This window comes from Rattus rattus, chromosome 2 (genome assembly GCF_011064425.1).
Source record: "Rattus rattus isolate New Zealand chromosome 2, Rrattus_CSIRO_v1, whole genome shotgun sequence".
In the NCBI taxonomy this organism is placed as follows: domain Eukaryota; kingdom Metazoa; phylum Chordata; class Mammalia; order Rodentia; family Muridae; genus Rattus; species Rattus rattus.
Genome location: NC_046155.1, coordinates 11,152,395 through 11,171,113, shown reverse-complemented (window position 1 = coordinate 11,171,113; position 18,719 = coordinate 11,152,395). Strand labels below are relative to the sequence as shown.

The window sequence follows — 18,719 nt, the reverse complement described above, 5'->3', positions numbered from 1 at the left end:
GCAGAAAGAATGTAAGATCTGGGGCACAGGGAGGGGATGTATAAAATGCCCTCCAGACATGACACAGCTATTGCATACATGAACTCACAGTAGGAGTGGCTATTCTCAGGATAAACTGTACAAGATGAGGTCCTCCAGCACACTATCATGTATGGAAGAGAGGCTCATAAAGTCTTACCCTTCCCTGAGGAACAATAGGCAATTAATGGTTGCTGGAGGAGGGTAAGCCATATTCTTCTGTGATGTTGCCAGTGGCACTGTCCCCTCTTTCAAGCATACAGACCCATGCTCTGAAGGCATCTCTAATGCAATGCAATGATACACACGTAAATAATATAAAACCGACTAAATCAATCTGCACATTTACAGTATATTTCTATGTGTATATACACACAATATACATTCATATGGCACATATTTATATATACATATACATGTGCACTTCATACATATATACATACCTTCTGGAAAAGTTTAGAAAGATTCACAATATCTGTCACTAAGGAATGTATTAGGTTGGCCTTTAGATTTATATTTTTTTTAGATTTATATTTTTAGCAAATGTTGTACTTGCATTTTCAATCATTTCATGGGTTTACTTTCATTTTTGTTTTGTTTGAAGTCAGAGGTTTGAAACAGGTCATACTATGTAGTCCTGGCTGTTGTGGAACTCCTTATATAGACCAGGCTGGCCTCAGACTCACGGAGTTCTGCCTGCTTCCACTTCCTGAGCTCCGGGATAAAATGTGTGTGCCACCACACCTCGCTAATGGGATTCCTTAAGGTTGTTTGGTTAACAGGACTCTTCCCCCTTTCTGCCTCAACATACTTAGATGTCAAGTTTGCTATACCTAGTTTAACTTTTTTCCACAAAATTCTATGATCCTGATTTAATAACAAAGTAAACATTGTTTGTTTGTAGGGGGGCAGATACGCTAAAGCATTTACTTTTATCTTAATGTATAACAAAAACTTGTCTATGTGCAAAAGCCCACCTATGGCAAGCCTTCCATAGTGCAGAGCAATAAATGATCAAAATCTCTTCAACAGCCACAGGAAGTAGCATCGTGGATGCAGAGTTGTCAGGATGGTTACAAGATGTGTTGTCCCCAGTCCCCATTCTCTCCAGGCAGACTTGCTTGCAGCTCCTGTCTCAAGCATCTTTAAGGTTAATTTATTGCAGATTGCATTAATATAGCATTTCGCAGTCAATACAGAATAAATACTCATTTTCTCTTCTTGTCTCCAGTGGAGTTGGTACTACATTTAGTAAAACTTGTTTCTTTCAGCCTAGGAGACACGTCTAAGCAGTGTTTGTCTTGCACATTAAACACCACTAACCCAGACACCTAAAATTTACAAGCCTCTAATTCAAAAATCATTTAATCCTGACTGTGTACAACAAGAGAAAACCTCTACACAGTGAAAAAATTGCTTCAGACAAATAAGAGTGAAAATATTTTGTAAGGTGATGTTCACGCTATATGTGTGGGAGGTGAATGGGAAAAATAATGAATTCTGTATTAGATCCAAGTTCTCTCAGTTGTGTCCCCCTATGCATATGGAAATAGCCCTCATCCCAAAATACACCAATCTAAACTATTATTTTCTCATGTAGTTATAATAAGGAATTCTTAGTCTGTACTAAAGAAAAGGAAAAAAACAACTCTAAAGTTCTGAGTTTCTTCCCGAGTGAGAATTATACTTCACCACTCTGAAGGTTTGCTGTGTGTCAGCACAGTGACATGAGACAGCAATGTGACACTTCTGAGCTGTAACTGTGAATTTGATTGTTATTGGCATAAAAAGCAAACATGATTATTCCTTTGTAAGGTCCAAGGAGTAGGATTATTTGCTAATTGTTCAGCTTTTAAAAGTGAGGATCAGTACTCTTTGTGTTGAAATGTAACACGGATACACGTGCCAACCAAGACCAGATAAGCATCAAATCCATTGTGGCTAGAGTTATGGGAAGTCATATTCTGCCCTATGAGGATGCTGGTTAAGATATTGTAAAAATTAATGATACTTTCAGAATTATCTATCTGATCCCTCTCAAATTATCTGTGAGGTGGAAAAAACTGGACATCATAGTATAGGACATTTGAGCTGGAAGCTGCATGTTTGAATCACATGTTTTATTCTACGTATATGTGGATCTTTTCTTTCATGCTACAGTATCCTTTTCATGGGTGTAAAATTGTTTTTTAGATAAGACTTCAAGCGCTTCTCTTAATACACTTCCCAGGACACTTTACACATGCACATTTTACTGTTGCACACATGCACATTTTACTGTTGCTTATATTAAAAAAACGTAATACTAGCATCCTGAACTTGTACAATAAATTCTAGCATAGATGTTAACAAACATTTATTGACATACCTAAAGAAAACAAGACTTTTATGATCTGTCTGTTTGAATGAAAATGGCCTACATAGGCTCATATATTTGAATACTTATGGAACTGTTTGGGAAGGATTAAGAGTATGGCTTTATTGGATTGGAACAGGTGTGGTCACTGGGGGAGGGCTCTTAGATTTCAAAAGAATGCTCTCTCTCTCTCTCTCTCTCTCTCTCTCTCTCTCTCTCTTCTCTCTCTCTCTCTCTCTCTCTCTGTCTCTCATGGTTGTATCTCAAGATGTGAGCTCTCAGCTACTGCTCCAGCACTATGTCTGCCTACCTGCTGCCTAGCTCCCCACCATGATAGTCATGGGCTTTTTATCTCTGAACAGTAAGCCCATATCTCTGAACAATAAAGGCAATAAATAAGTTGCCTTGGTCATGGTATTTTAGCACAGCAATAGAAAAGTATTGTGGATCACAGGAATTTTTTAAGCCTTCAGATGAAACACTCTCTCCAGGAAGTACATACACTCATCCCATAGTGCCTGGGACTCAATCTGTCTGTTGGTCTAGAAAGGCTCATTTACAAAGGTATAAGAGGTTAATGGCTTAGACATGTCACTCTAGCAAGGATATTATGAAAACACTGAAAAACACTGGGAATCTCTTAAGGTTGTTTCAGAAATGGTCAATATTGGGGCCTCTATTTGCCTCTCCTTCTTGGGTTGTTAATAGTGAGTAACATCCAGTAAGTTAGCTCCTAATGCAACCAATGAATTAATTAATTAATAAGTTAATCAAGTAAGCTAACTACTACAAACTTGGGGCAGATGGCTTCAACCACGAGCGACAAAGTACAGCATTGTGTCAGAGTCAGTGGCATCCCTAAATCTACTCATAGAATACCAAAAACTGGCCGGCAAATTAATTACCTAGTCAGGCATTTTCAGGCTTTACACAGTTAGTTCAAAAGCACCTCATAATGTGTGGCTGTATTCACTTAGCCAATACTATATATTTCTAGCCCATAAGATAAAGAAAGACTTGGGAGCTGGAGTTGATGGTATGGTAAAGGGATTTCTCCTGCTTATTTATTTTGGTTTTTTATTTTCCTGAATTGGGTTCATTGAATACATCTGAGTATAGCTTTGGGCATAAAAACAAGTCTGCCTTGCTAGTTCCTCTCAACTATCTGACACCTGAGGAGGTCCCAGGCAAGGTCTGGCATAATGAAGGCCTTCGTTTCGCCAGGACTGCTGCTGCTCATATTTGGGATGTGGAGATGTTCTGGGATAGAGCCAGGTACCAGAGTGGGCCGTGCCTGGCGCCGTGCCCAGGGGTTCCTTCACTGTCTAGGAGTTATGAGGATTTTATCATTCCGTCTGAAAAGCTGGAGACAATAATTCCTAGGCCTCTATGCTGTCTCCGCCTGGATTACTAGAACCTTAATGGCCCAACATACAGGTTTTACAAACTTAATTTTCATTATCCATGTCTTGTCTTCTCCCCCATCCCTGCTAGTAAAGGTGTTCTGGACTCAGTGTGTTAGTGTTAGTGTGCTGAGGTTCTCAGAGTTGGATTTCCTACCCCAGCCGCTTCCTACATAGGCACTCCAGTTAGGTCGCCCTTGAGCCGCCTGTTCTTCTACACGATTCTCTCTCCCTACTTCTTATCTTTCTTTTACCAGTTTCCTACCTGCATTATTCAACATTCTTAACTAGCTTTCCTTACGTAATCATCTCTCATGCCCTCCCTATGTCATTATACAATTCTTTTTAAGATATTCTCAATAAACAGTTCTTAAACATTCCAGTGTTTTCCTACAGCCAACTTAGTGACGCATAGACTAGCATTCAGTGTCCCACACGGACTGACCCCAGGCTGCTCTCAGATCCTAGGAGGTCCAAGTTTCCCAAACAACTGAGCAACCTTGTTCTACCACTGGCATGATGGGACAGAACTCATTTAAAATACCATCAAGCCCTGCAGACCAGCACGAACTCAACTCAAAGGAGACAAAACTTAAGTTTTCCAAAGAAACTATTAGAATGTCTCAGAAGGAGAGCTGACTATGAGTCTGGGCACTAAGAATAATGTGTGTAGTATTGGGAGGACAAAAGGGAATTCCTGGAGGTAGCGCCGTAACTGTGGAACCTTCAAATAATGTCACTGCTTACAGGAAGGGCGGGGTATTAGACGGCAAGAAACAGTCCCTACTCTTTGCCTTTTTTATATAAACGAAAGGAGAATTGTGCAAAACACCTGTTGCAAATGTGATAGCCCAAAATGATGAAATATGATCAAAATGAATTAAACATTTTTTAAACAACTGAAAAATTATTACTTAAAATTTAAAGGACTTTTAAAAACAGAAGAGTGGAGGTCTCTGAGGTGGCAGAAAAGGGGTGTAGGCAAGAGGACCCTTCTGTCAGAATAGGGCAGCTGCAAAGAATGAAAGAAATGAGGCTGGAGGCAGTGAGCGCCTCTGCCAGGCTGCTGAGGTTGCCCATGTAAGGGACAGTAATGGAGCCAAAGGCACAGCCAAGCAGAAGTAGATGCGAGATCAAGTTGGAAAGTAAAAGAGGGAGACTATGTGGGAAGGAAGAGATGTGGGAACTGGGATTAGATCCTTAGATCCTAAAGCTTCGGTGTTGGTAAGTGTGGTTCTGTTCACTGAGAATGGGAAAATACAAATGGAAGTGATGTAAAACAACATGGATCTCATGTAAACCATGTGCATGCGGAGAAGGACTATTGCAGATATCCTTTGTATATCTCATAGCTAACTGGATATCTGTCCTGAAGCTCAGGAGGAGTCCAGCAGAGGTGTAAATTGAACATTCTGATCTCCAGGGCAGTACTGTAGTGAGTCCATAAAGCATAATGTTTAGACTCTGCTCATTATTTATCCTTGGATCTTGAAAGACTTGCATCTTCTCCACATGAACTACATGTCTGCTACTATTTGGTACACAGCCATGGCCTGAAAATTAAAGCCTAGGGGCCATGGAGCTGGTTCAACCGGTAAAGTTACTTTTCATGGAAGCATAACGATTTGAGCTCAGATCTCCAACACACAGAAAAAAGCCTGTAACCTCAGTGATTGGGAGGCAGAGAGGGAAGGAGTGCCAGGGTTTGTTAGCCAGTTAATAGAGCAAAGCTGGCAGGCTCTTGGTGAATCCAATATTCGCTCCCTAATAAAAGTACAAACCTCTACTTTCATTCTATTTTTTTTCTTTTATTTTTACTGGCTATTTCATGTCTTTACATTTCAAATCCCATCTCCCCTCCCCCATCCCTCCTCACCCCTCCCCCTTTCGTTCTAAATAGTCACTATGGTTAATCTCGGGCAGAACTTTTGATTCTATTTAAGCAACATCAATAGGTAGGAAAAAGAAGGATAGTCATGCCATCAAAGTAATCCTTTGCCCACATCCCTAAACTCTAGTGATTTTGGTTAAATTGGGTTTTTCATTTCCCCTAATTTGGATCAAAGTCCTTTGCTATGTACGTATGAAGGTGGAGCAGCTGACGCCCTTTTCGTCTCTTCAACAGTATCTGTGGAATGTGACTACTTTAAACTCCGTGTTATAGCTAAAAGAGCACTGTTTTATCCTGATGAACTCATCCACCATGATGAATTATTCCTAGGGCCAGGCTGCCCGGTAACTTCCATGACATCAGCTGAGCTTGAGTTTAGTTATGAACTCAGTTTCTGTGGGACTTTCATAGAGGTAAGAGAAGGAACTTTTTCTGGTGCCATCTGTAAAGTCCTTTCAAGTGTTTTCTGTTCTTGTCTTAATAGATACATAACACTGGTATTACCATCCTAGTGCCTTAGCCTAAGAGAAACACAAAGAATTTTTTGTTAATTTTTTGGACATTCTTTTTTATTTATTCAATTTTTGTATTTATTTTTACACTCCAGATTTTATTCCCCTCCCAGTCCACCACCCCCTGGACTATTCCACACCCCATACCTCCTCCCCAGACCACCTCACCCCAGTCTCCATAAGGATGTCCCCTCCGCACCCACCCACCTTCTATTCCTTCACCAGAGACTTACTATGTATAGGATACTTGGCATTAATAGGTAAACTATAGGCTTTCTATAAAAACAAGTTAATATTCTATTAATATGGTAGACATCATTTTCACATGGCTTTTTACACACCTAATCCTACTGGATCAATTCTGCTTCTGTTTACATAGAGTGAGGGATTGGGCCATAAAAGTTAGCCATGTAACCCAACACATGAAGTTAGAACACAGCAGAGCAAAGGTCAGAGAAGAGGCTTACTGATGCCTAGTCTGAACTTGTTGCTTTAGTTCTTTGATGACTCTGAGCAGAATGAAATGAACAACAATGATGAGAAAAATCCATAGAAGATATCCCTGGGGAAGTCTCCTATTGTAGTTGATTTACAGATCTGTTTCCGTCACTAACTTATAGCTTATTCCTGAGGGTAACTCCTCCTCCTTAGTGTACTGTGCTCAGTGCCCAGACCTTAATATAGCAAGTCTCAAGCATATCCAAGGTAAATTTAAAAGCTTCCATTTATCTTCATTTTCATTGCTGTAGTCATGGAAATAAGTGTATTCTTCTAGGAACCTAAACTTCATGTTATATGCATGGGATAACTTAACCAAATTGATGTGAAGATCTTCCAGTCCTCTTTGCCTCGTATTATATTGTCTATCTTGGTCATTTTCTCAAGCCTATGCTTACCCACAGCAAGGTGCCAGGCACTCTGATTTGTTTCCATGTATCCATCAGAAGAAATCCAAAGGCATTTTGAGGTTTTTGGCAGCTAAAAGCAAGTGTCAAATACAGAGCCTGTCTTAGTTAGGGTTTTACTGCTGTGAACAGACAAGATGACCAAGGAGTCTTATAACGTACAACATTTAACTGGGGCTGACTCGAAGGTTCAGAAGTCTATTCCATTATCATCAAGACAGGAGCATGGCAAAGTCCAGGCAGGCATGGTGCAGTAGGAGCTACGAGTTCTACATCTTCATCTGAAGGCTGCTGGTAGAATATTTACGTTCAGGCAGTTAGGGTGAGGGTCTTAAACCCATGCCCATAGTAACACACCTACTCTAACAAGGCCACACCTCCAAATAGTACCACTCCCTGGGCCAAACATACTCAAACCATGACAGAGCCCTTCATAGAAGTGAAGCCCAACCATTATCAAGTGGAAACAATCTTCTCCACAGTGGGCAATTTGGGGACGCAATACTCATTACTCCATCCAGAGAGGGGAGGGTGCAGCTGACATCTGGTGAGGAGGAGCAGGTATTTAGCACACACATAACAGAGAGTTACCTATCCTACAGGGCCACAAGGACCACAGCTAAGAAACTGGTCAAAGTATATTGATCTCTCCTGGCCCCTTGCTCTGGGTAGATTTTTTCTACAAATGACCCAGTTTAAACTCTGCCAGCCATCATGAGGCTACTTCACAGTTTTAATAGTGTTTGTCTGCCTAACCTCTTGATTTGAAAGCTAGATGAGATAAATCTTTCAGACCTTGGCAATCACCTGAATCTATCTTCGAGGATACTCTTCAGCTAATCTATTTATTCAATGAGTTACTGATTTTGGAACCTATTAACTGGGATCATATGCCATATCTAATGTGATCCCAAAAGTACAGCAAAACCATAAGATTTGTAACTTATTATGAAATGTTAATGCATTTCATGCCCAGTACAAATACATCATGTTTTTTTAGTTAGCAGTCTTTCTCCTGATGTGCTTTTTTAGAAACTTGTAAATCCAAAGTAAAAATAAAATACTGTGTTTGAAGTCAGTTATATCAGGAAAAGTCTTTCGGGATTCTTTAACTAGCTTCTTCATCTTCCTAAATACTGACAGAGCAATTTTCCATATAAGTAAGAAACACTTGCTAGAACTTGTTTGAAAAGGCTAGTGGAAAAGCTCCAGGGATAATGGGATCAGCCTCCTGCCAATCTCATTCACAAATCCTATGTCGAGTGCGTTGCTTTATTTCCTGTTTGTTAAGTGCTTCTGCATTGCAGGGAGAACTTTAAGTACATTAATTTGTCTGCGCGTCTTTATTTCTTGGGGTGGTAGTTTTTCAATTTCTTATTTGAATATATTAAAATGTGTGGTGACGATCCATATGTATACCTCAAAGATCTCTTATCTCAACAGCACGCATTTGATAGAACTATCGTTAATAACTGGCTCACCTATAAGCCCAGGAATACATCTCTTTCTGCTGAGCTTCAACTGCAGTGTGTCATTCCCAGGTCAGTGGAAAACACCCATTGATTTCTTGATTCAATTCCAACAGCTCTTGGCAAAAATATGTCACTGCTTGTCCACAATCTTGAAATGCATGATGTCTTAAGTAGCTGTGTGTCTGAAGCATGTTAATCCATCTTAACCCCTATTGCAGTCCCTACTCAGAGACCAAACTTTAGGTCAATAAAATGGCACAGGTTACAAAGCATGGGTGGGTTTTTGCTGTTCATCTATCTACTCCTTGAAAGATTTTCAGGACATGCTGCCAAGCCAAATGCATCACACCAACATTGGTACACAATATCTAAGCAAATGTCTTAAGTACACAGATTGGCTTTAGCTTCTGAACAATCCAAAGGATTCTAGCTGGGCCTCATGGCAGTCATGTAAAACCAGCTACTCAGAAGGCTTAGGAGGATTGACCTACCTAACACTACTCAGTGAGTTCAAAGCCAGCCATAAAAAACCTAGGTGAAGCTGTCACAATATAAAAAGGGGGATGGAGTTAGAGCCCGATGGTAGAGTACTTATGTAGCAAGCACATACATACATACAGAGAGACAGACAGACAGACAGACAGACAGACAGACAGACAGACAGAGAAGGAAGGTGTGAAAGGATGGGCATGAGGGCAGGGAGAGAAGGTGAAAAAGGAAAGGAAGAGAAGGGACACTGAGACTCTAGGTTATTCGAAGATTAGAGTTCAGAAAGTCTAATAAAAATTAGTTCTACCTGAGTTTGAAAACCAGTAATAATGATATACAAGATGAAGCTTTTACAATACAGTCATCTAGCTTAAACAGTAAGTTTCAAATTCCTGAAGGAAGTTTGAGTTAAATAAGACAAAAACCTTGGAAAGTTTGATAGCTTATTTCTGGTTTGTGAAGTGCTCCTGCACTAAGACTGTGTATGACATCAGCATTCAGGCGAGACGATGACTTTCCACAGCATTCGGGAGCCCAGCGCACTTGAATCCTCATCATCGACTCTGTGTGCAGAGCATGAATACCATGCCAACTTATGCCAGGAGCTATAATGGGACAAGCTAATAACTAGCAGGTGATCTCCCTGAGATGGCCTCCTTCAGATTATTATATAATCTGCGACAGGTTCACTCTTATTCAGCATGGCTGTAAGGGAATTCATTTTAGGAAAGATTCCTGCTATTAATATGCTTTTCCTGTTATTACTGAACATACACAACAATCATTAAATAGCCTACCCCTTTGAAGCAGATCTCTGCTGTCTTGTAATGATGCTATGTAGACAAATTGATGACTTCTTAAATCTTAATGATGATCCTATAAGAAGTCCTAAAATTATATCTGTGATTATTAAGCTCTTTTATAGTGGGACTGCTGTTAGGTCCTTTTCTGACAGTCAAAACTGCAATGAGAACTCTGCCAGTCTCCCGAGTGTCACCAGTTAATTGTTTGTTGATGGTAACCAGACTTTCTTCTACCCAGAGCACATCCCAAGAGGTTGCAAAACAATTAACCAAAGGTCATAAAAAGGGATCTAACGATTTGTTATACATGCTAGGACAGAAGATAAAATATTGACTGGGTTTATCTATACAAAACTTCACTGATAGCTTAGTTATGGTTTTAAGCTTTCAGTGAACCTGTGGAGCTGTGACCAGTGGTGTTTAGCCAGATAATTACTCCTAACGGATATGCATGTAAACATTCTCTGTTGTGAACTTCTATTTCAATTTATGATTTGATTTTTGTGTGAATTTGTGATGAACTTTGTAACATGTGATTATGTATTGTGAAAGATGTATAAGTACTGTACTGAGGACACAGAGGAGATAAAAGGAACTTTTTTCCCTTGGAGAAATTTTTGCCTTAGAGTGGAAACTTATTCCTTTTCCCCACTTAGAACTTTTTCCTTTCCCCACTTAGGATCTTTCCGCTTTCCCCGTTAGATTGCTTTCATAGGAAACTTTTTTTTATTAGATATATTTCTTTACTTACATTTCAAATGTTATTCCCTTTCCCGGTTTCCTGTCCATAAGTCCCCATCCCCTCTCCCTCCCCCAAACGGGTATTCCTCCCATCCATCCCCCGTACTGCCCCACCATCTTACAACCTAGTAATAAACGCTGTACTCACTTTTCAAAATGTTCCTTTTTCTTCCTGTGATCTCCAACTAGCAGGCAGAAAGTTAGAGCCCCGCAGTTCCTGCTGAGATAGGACAAAGACCATGTACCTAATCCTTTGCTGTTTTAGGAAGCGGTGCTAAGTGCCAGGGACTGCAGCTTCTGGCCTCAGAGGAATGCAGCAGGCAGGTCAGCTCTAGTAGCACAGTAACTTAGACAAGTAAACTTTTTATTATACAGCAACCCTAAGTATCTCGGAAGACTCTGTCTTACCTCTACCAACGCTCTTCCCTCTCCACTGCCTCAAGAAGAACAGACAAAAAAGAAGAACCCCACCACGGCTGGCCCCTGGCAAACTTGGTTGAAAGGAAGATGTTCTATCTCAAAGTTGAATGAATAGGTTACTTGGAGCTAATCAAGTCTGCTTTTATTTAAAGATTGTTATTTCAAATCCCAAACTAAAATGAGTAATTCTCAATATATTTGAAGATAGTGCTCCAAACACACCAGCGTTTCAAATGTTTATTCTGAAAGAAGAGGCTTTCCACTAAAGAAACAATCACAAAGGGGGGAATCAGAATTTTCCCCATTAAATCCCTGAGTGCACTGAGTGAGGAAATTTCACACAGTACACAGTACGTTACATCACAGGGTATCAGGGAGGCCATTCCTGGGGGTTACTGTGTGATCCAGTCCTTGCTGAGATGACGATGTCTTAGGCACATTGTTTTACCATAAGACCAGATTACAACCTTGCGTAGAAAGGTAAAGCAACCTTCTGTTGCTCATAAATCATAATTTGTGTTCCTTATGGGTGAATAGAAGGTGTAGGTAAAAAACCCATTTGTGAAAGTTAGCTATTTATCCCTAAAGTTCCAATCTTTTCACAATCTTCTCACTTGCTCTTATGGATCTTTTGTGCAGTCTTGAATCTTTTTCTTTCTCAGGTAGCTCCTTCACATATATACTCAGTGTCTTAACATTGACCCTGGTAATTCATGTTTTTGTTTGTTCATTTTAGTATCTGAGCACACAATATAAATATGTAGAATGTATATTTCATGTATATAGTAATATGAATATATTAGATATTTTATTGAACTGTTTCAAATGTATACAATTTCACATTACCCTATTTCAAATATTTCTATTTTTCATTTTTATTTGCATATTTTTTAAATTACTACATTTATTTGTCTGAGTGTGTATGTGTTTGCGTGTGTGTACATGCTACAGCATATGTGTGGAGATCAAAGGACACATTTTATATACACATTACATACACATCCAATAAGAGCTACTTGGTTTTTTTTAAGTAAAATGTGAGTTATATGATCTAAAATTACAAAAATACATTCCACATAAATTTTACAAGTCATAAAACATCTTTAAATATTTTTGCTAATTGAATTCTGATTTTAAAAGTGTATCTTTATATTAAACCAATGTACATTTTAACTATCATCTAATCCCAGACATTAATATTCCAAAATAATATCTAAAACGTAACGATTGCTATTTTTTAACTGTAGGCAAAAAGTAAGCATGAAAGATTTGCATAAGTTTTACTGTTTGAATGACTTACACATACCTGGACCTTGAGTAATTCACATCATCTCTAGATAAGTCCAGGAAGGAAAGCCAAGGATACAGAAACAGAAATGTGTAAATTACTGATTATATATATTATGCTTTTTATATTGTTCTTCCTATGGGTTGCAAATCCCTTCAGCTCCTTCAGTCCTTTCTCTAACTCCTCCATTGGGGACCCTGTTCTCAGTCCAATGGTTGGCTGCAAGTATCTGCCTCTGTGTTTGTCAGGCTCTGGCAGAGCCTCTCAGCAGACATCTATATGAGGCTCATGTCAGCAAGCACTTCTTGGCATCCGCAATAGTGTCTGGGTTTGGTGGCTGCATATGGGATAGATCCCAATGTGTGGCAGTCTCTGGATGGCCTTTCCTTCAGTCTCTGCTCTGATTTCTAATTCCTGGTTTTATTGTTTTGTTTTCCCTGTAGACACCCTTATGATGTAGATAACCTACAAAGGCATGCTCCTCAATGCTGGTTCCTGGTACTGAAAAGATACTGCAATATTTGTGGCCATTTCCACTTACCAGAAAACTGGGTAAGAATTCCTACAAGGGCCAACTTTAATATCCAAACAGTTATAATTATCCATTACATTCAGTGTTTGTTTGAGGATCTCCACCATGTACTCAGTGGAGGAGAGTCATACATAGCCACTGTACAACTTGATAAGAGGCTACAAAAAGGTCCAGTCTCATCATCTTCTCCTTGTTCTTGGGTGTCCTTCCTTGGCAGTATTATTTTACCTTACAGTATTTGAAACTGAACATCTGAATCCGATGCCAAGGTTTGGAATGGAAGGGAGGGTGAAAAGTTATACCAATTTGGACCATTCTCTTCATGTCTTTTCATTAAAAAGACCAAATGTCTTAAGATAAATGTGGCCCTGAAAAGAAATATGAGCAAAACAGTCATGATTTGCTACTGGGTTTTTGTTAAGTATATTCAAGATTTCTTTGAGAGCTGTTTTCCCTCATTTTTCTGTAAGTCTTTAGAAAAAATGATCTATGTGGCTCCCATTCATAAAGGATGGATTATGGACCATTTTGCTCCTGTTTTAAAGTGAGCTATCTCCTGCTCAGAAAGTGCTAGACTTTCAAAAAATATTCTTGAGCCATGAGGAGGGGCTCATGAGGCTCCATCCCTCCAGGGGAACTATTTGCAGTTAATGGTGCAGAAGAGTCGTCCTCTTTTGTGGTGAGGCCACTGCTGGGTTGATCATGCTTCAGTAAATATCCCCTATCTGTATTCAGAAAAAGAGGGTAGTTCCATAGAAATGAATGGGGATGAGAGAAACTCATGGGTAGAAAAGAATAAAATACATTGTGTAAATATTATAAATGTACAAATTTTCAAAGAATAATATATTTAATTCTTTCTTTTATTGAAAGCTGACTTTTGTCATATAGTATATCCCGATATGCTCTCCCCTCCCTCTACTCCTCCCAGCTCCTCCCCACCACCCCTCACGTCTGGATCCACCACCTTTCTGTCTCCAATTAGAAAACAAAATGGATTCTACAGAATAATTATAATAAAATAAAAACATCAGAATAAGACAAAACAAACAGAAGGAAAGGACCCCAAGAAAAGGCACAAGAAACAGAGGTACAGAGACACTCACTGACACACTCAGGAGTCCCATAAAAATGTAAAAGTCCACTACATATACGCAAAGGGCTGATCGGGCAAAGACACAGAAGGGCTAGGGAAATAAAATTTAAAAAGGTAAAATTTTAAAAAAGGGAAAACGACATGAAATGACATTATGTAAAAAGGAACCTCCATGGATTCAGTTGTTTTTTTCTTTTTGTTTCTGCTCATCATCTACTGCTGAACATGCAGCCTACCCATAAGAACAGTTTGTTTCTCCTGTAAGACTGCCTTGGAAAAAACTAAATCTTCATTTCCAAGTGATTGTTGATTGGACCTAGCCTCTTTGTTAAGCATAGGAACATGTGTCTACTTTTCCTTTCAGATCTAGGACCCCATCAAGTGTAGACTAATAGGGGCCCTGTGCATGCTTCAGTCCCTAGGAATTAATAGTGTGTCAATCTTGTTGTGTTTAGAGGGTTTTGTTTCCTTGGTGCCCTGTATCCCCTCTGGTTTTTTACATTCTTTCCACCTCCTCTTCCTCTGGGTTCTCTGAGCCCTGAAGGGGAGGGATTTGATGGAGGCAACTCATTTAAGCTAGTGTCCCCTCTGCATTCTATCTGGTTTGGGTCTCTGTATTTGTTACCATCTGATGGAGGGGGAAGCTTCTCTGATGATGGCTGAGCAAGGCACGAGTATAGCAGAATGTCATTTGGAGTCATTTTATTGTTATGTTCCTTTAGTAGAACCGTAGTATTTGGCTTACCTGATAGGTCCCTCCCTGGGCTATCTAGTCTCAAGTTTTGGTCACCAGAACAGCAAAAGGTATGGTTTCTATCTTTTACTTAAGGAGTGGGCCTTAAGTAAAATCAGATATTGATGGATTCCTTCCACAAGCATTGTGCGAACATTGCACTAGCATATCTTGCAGACAGGATACCATTGCAGAACAAAGCATTTGTATGAGTTGGTGTTATGTCTCTTCTTTGGTAGCATGCAGAGTACTTTCTAATACCAAGGAACACTATCCATAATGGCTCTAGGTGGCCATGGCTCAACTTCTCTGTGTTCAGTGAATTGTGGAAGTATCGTCATCAGCAATAAGGCAGTGCTATGTTTATGGAAAACAGACAATAGCTTTGGCAACAGCCTGTGTTGTCCAGAGTTCCCATGATACCCCTTTGTCCAACAACTGAATTAGATGTAACCCATTCCCAGTACTGGAAGCTTCATTTGGTGACACATGTCCTTTTGGGGCTGTCTTTCTTATTATTTGGTAGTCTCATTTAAATCTTCTTCTTACATGTACATGTATTAGGAAGCTTCTACTGTATTAGGTTTCCATATTACCCCTCAAATGGCCCTTAATTTTAAATATATTCCCTCACTCATTCTGCTCTGCACTTGATCCTCCCATTCCCAAAAGTTGCCCTTGCCTAGCTGTACCTACTCAATTTCCCTTTCCTAAGGAGATCTATTTGCCTTCCTAGTCCCTTACTCTATACCCAACCTCTGTGGTTCTATATATTGGAGTTTGCTTACCATTGAATTAACAGCTAATATCCACATATCAATGAATAAATAATGTTTTTATCTGGGCCTAGTTACCTCATTCAGATATGATTTTTTCTAGTTCTATCCATTTACCTGTGAATTTCATTTTTTTAATGGCTGAGTAATATTCCATTGTGCAAATGTACATTTTTATTATCAATTTTTCTGTTGAGGGACATCTAGACTGTATTCAATTTCTGGCTATTGTGACTAGATCAACAATGAACACAGTTGAACAAGTATCTCTATGGTGGGATAAAGCATACTTTGGGTATATATCCATGGGTATAGCTAGAACTTGTAGTAGATCTATTCCCTTCTTCTTGAGAAACAACCACACTGATTTCCATAGTGGCTGTACAAGTTTGCATTTCCACCAGCAAATGAATGAGTGTTCCCCTTACTCCACATCTTCACCAGCATGTGCTGTCACTTGTTTTATTGATCTTGGCTATTCTTATGTGCATTAAGATGAAATTTAAAGTTGTTTTAATTTATATTTCCATGATGACTCAAAAATGCTGAACACTGCTTTAAGTGTTCCTCAGTCATTTGAGTTTCCTCTTTTGAGAATTCACTATTTATATCTTTACTCCATTTTTTGGCTAGGTCATTTGTTTTCCCAATGTCTAGTTTCTTGAGTTCTTCATATTTCTGAATATTAGTCCTCTACCAGATGTGTAGAGTGTAAAAATCTTTTCCCACACTGTAGGCTGCTACCTATTGGAATGATGGTGCCCTTTGCTATGCAGAAGCATCTCAGTTCCATGAGGTGCCATTGATTAATTTGTTTAAGTGCCATACTAACAGTGTCTGTTTAGAAAGTCTTTTTCTATGCCAATGAGTTCAAGGTTCTTGTCCACGTTCTCTTCTATCATGGTCAGTTTATCTGCTTTTATGTTGAGGTCTCCTATCTATTTGAAGTTGAATTTTGTACAGAGTAATAAATATGGATCTACTTGCATTCTTCTACATGCAGACATCCAGTTTGACTAGCACCATTTGTTTAAAATGTTGTCTTTTTCCACTGTGTATTTTTTACTTCTTTATCAAAAATCAGTTGCCCATAGGTGTATGGATTTATGTCTGGGTCATCAATTCAATTGAATTGATCAGCATGACTGTTTTGTGCTAATACCATGCTGGTTTTATTACTATTGCTTTGTAGTAGAACCTGAAATAGGGCACAATGATATTTGCAGCAATTCTTCTATTATTAAGAATTGTTTGAACTATCCTGGGTTTTACAGTAAAGCTAAAATTTTCCATATGAAGCTAAAATTTACCCTTTCAAGGTCCGTGAAAAATTATGTTGGAATTTTGATAGAGATGGCATTGAATCTGAAGATTGCTTCTGGGAGAATTTTTTTACTATCAAGAACTTCAACTTGGATTAACCACCACTCCCCAAAAAAACTACAAGAAATGAGGAAAAAAGAAACAGTACAACTCTTAACATCAAGGGTTTTAATTCCTCATAAGTGGTGGCTTTATCTTTCTTGGTAGGGAATTCTAGGATCCTGCCAGGTGTCATCACTGGATATTACAGGAAAAATGTGTTTCTAGGTATTGGGAGCTGACACTTAGGAATGGAAAAGAGGGGCATTGGGCTGAGATCATCCACCGGAGGAATGCAATCAGAGTGTTCCACCAGTAGCTGCTTAATGCCTCTGGGAATGGTAGAGAAGCCACAACTGGTGGTCTGCTAGAGAGCTGAGGATGAGACTAGGACATTGGATTTAGAGGAAAGGAGGGAGTGAAGACTTGTATTCCTGTAGCTCACCCACCTACTAAGATGACTTATTTGCTTCTCTGGCAGGCTTGTTAGTAAGTCCCTAGGGAGTGCCTGATGGAGTTGGGAGCTAGAATAAAGGGATGAGAGGGGAGAATAAAGTTTGGCAGGGAATATCTGTGTGAAGCACTGGATAAGGGGGCATGGAGGGAGAAGAGGTTGCAGCAAGTAGTCTGCTAAGGAGTTAGGGGTGAGACTAAAGGATTGGATTTGGAGGAAAGGAGGAAAAGGTGAAGGTCTTCAGTTAGCCTATCTACATTTACGGGGTTTTTTATATATTTTATTTTTATTATTTAAAACTTTTTTAAATTGGAATATATTTTGGATCCTGTTCTTCCCTTCCTCCCAATCTTTGTTCATAATTACCATATTGCTCCTAAAGAATTTTTAGAACAGTCATTGATATATATTGAGGACTCAATATTGTTATTACTATTACTCTATTTAAAAATTTAAAATACAAAAACAAGCCCAATAATAAAAGAAAAATATTCTTGAGCCTTGGATCTCAAAATAGTAACATGAGTTGCTGAACTTCTTTTCACAGTCAAAGCCGTTTTTTGGGTGGAAGAATGATTCCTCACAAAGAACTTTTCATTCATTATGTCACCGTTGACTCACCACAGCAACATAGCATTTAAGAATTTGACATGGATGTTGATATTTATATACTTGCATGTTTTAATTTTATTTTAATATACTCTAACCCTTCTGTAATACCTATGAAAATAACTATCAGTGTTTTTAACTTTTACTGCAACCACAACCTATAAATAAAACATTTTATTGTATTATTGTGCTTCTAAATCTAGCTAATTCAGTTTTTATATATCTAGGCTAAATTAGGAAGAAAGTGGGAGCTGCGGCAAAGTAATTACTAATCTTGTTTTCAATACCTTGTTTGTAATATTTGCCAATTGAAAACTAGTCCTCCTTGGGGTTGGAGATGGCTCAGCAGTGAAGAGCACTGACTGCTCATCCAGAGGTCCTGAGTTCAATTCCCAGCAACCACATGGTGGCTCACAACCATCTGTAATGGAATCTAGGACCCTCTCCTGGTGTGTCTGAAGACAATGACAGTGTACTCATATACATTAAATAAATAAATAAATAAATAAATAAATAAATAAATAAATCTTTTTTTAAAAAGATAAAAGAAAAAGAAAACTAGTCCTCATTGTGTGCAGTCATACAGCCTATGAACTTGCTTGAAAAAGAGTCAGTGGACACTGAAACCCACTAGAAGTATGGAGAGCTCAGATATGTAAACAGAACATCTGTTAGAATCCTCCCTGCAGCTGGATGGTGGTAGCACGTGCCTTTAATCCCAGGCTAAGGAGGCAGAGGCAGAGGCAGTCAGATCTCTCTCAAGACCAACCTGGTCTACAAAGTTCCAAGACAGCCAGGGCTACATAGAAAAAAACTCTCAAAAAATAACAAAACAAAAAAACCTTCTTCCCCAGGGGTT

At 39.1% G+C, this 18,719-nt stretch overlaps 1 protein-coding gene across 1 annotated transcript; it reads left to right on the top strand.

Annotated features, from left to right (window-relative positions):
- Nucleotides 1-3,576: 3,576 nt before the first annotated feature.
- LOC116891617 (oocyte-secreted protein 3-like) lies at nucleotides 3,577-17,867 on the top strand. Its single transcript, XM_032892824.1, has 5 exons — nucleotides 3,577-3,649; nucleotides 5,903-6,081; nucleotides 8,529-8,626; nucleotides 12,742-12,850; nucleotides 17,799-17,867. The coding sequence occupies exons 1-5, from the start codon at nucleotides 3,577-3,579 to the stop codon at nucleotides 17,865-17,867; spliced, it is 528 nt and encodes a 175-aa protein (XP_032748715.1).
- Nucleotides 17,868-18,719: the final 852 nt, after the last annotated feature.

Excerpts from the sequence above, each read along its gene's own strand:
- LOC116891617 (XM_032892824.1), top strand. The coding sequence starts at position 3,577 with ATGAAGGCCTTCGTTTCGCCAGGACTGCTGCTGCTCATATTTGGGATG. Across the intron at positions 6,082-8,528 it reads TCTGTGGGACTTTCATAGAG|CACGCATTTGATAGAACTAT; the intron begins GTAAGAGAAGGA and ends TTATCTCAACAG. Across the intron at positions 12,851-17,798 it reads TCCACTTACCAGAAAACTGG|TCAAAGCCGTTTTTTGGGTG; the intron begins GTAAGAATTCCT and ends TTCTTTTCACAG.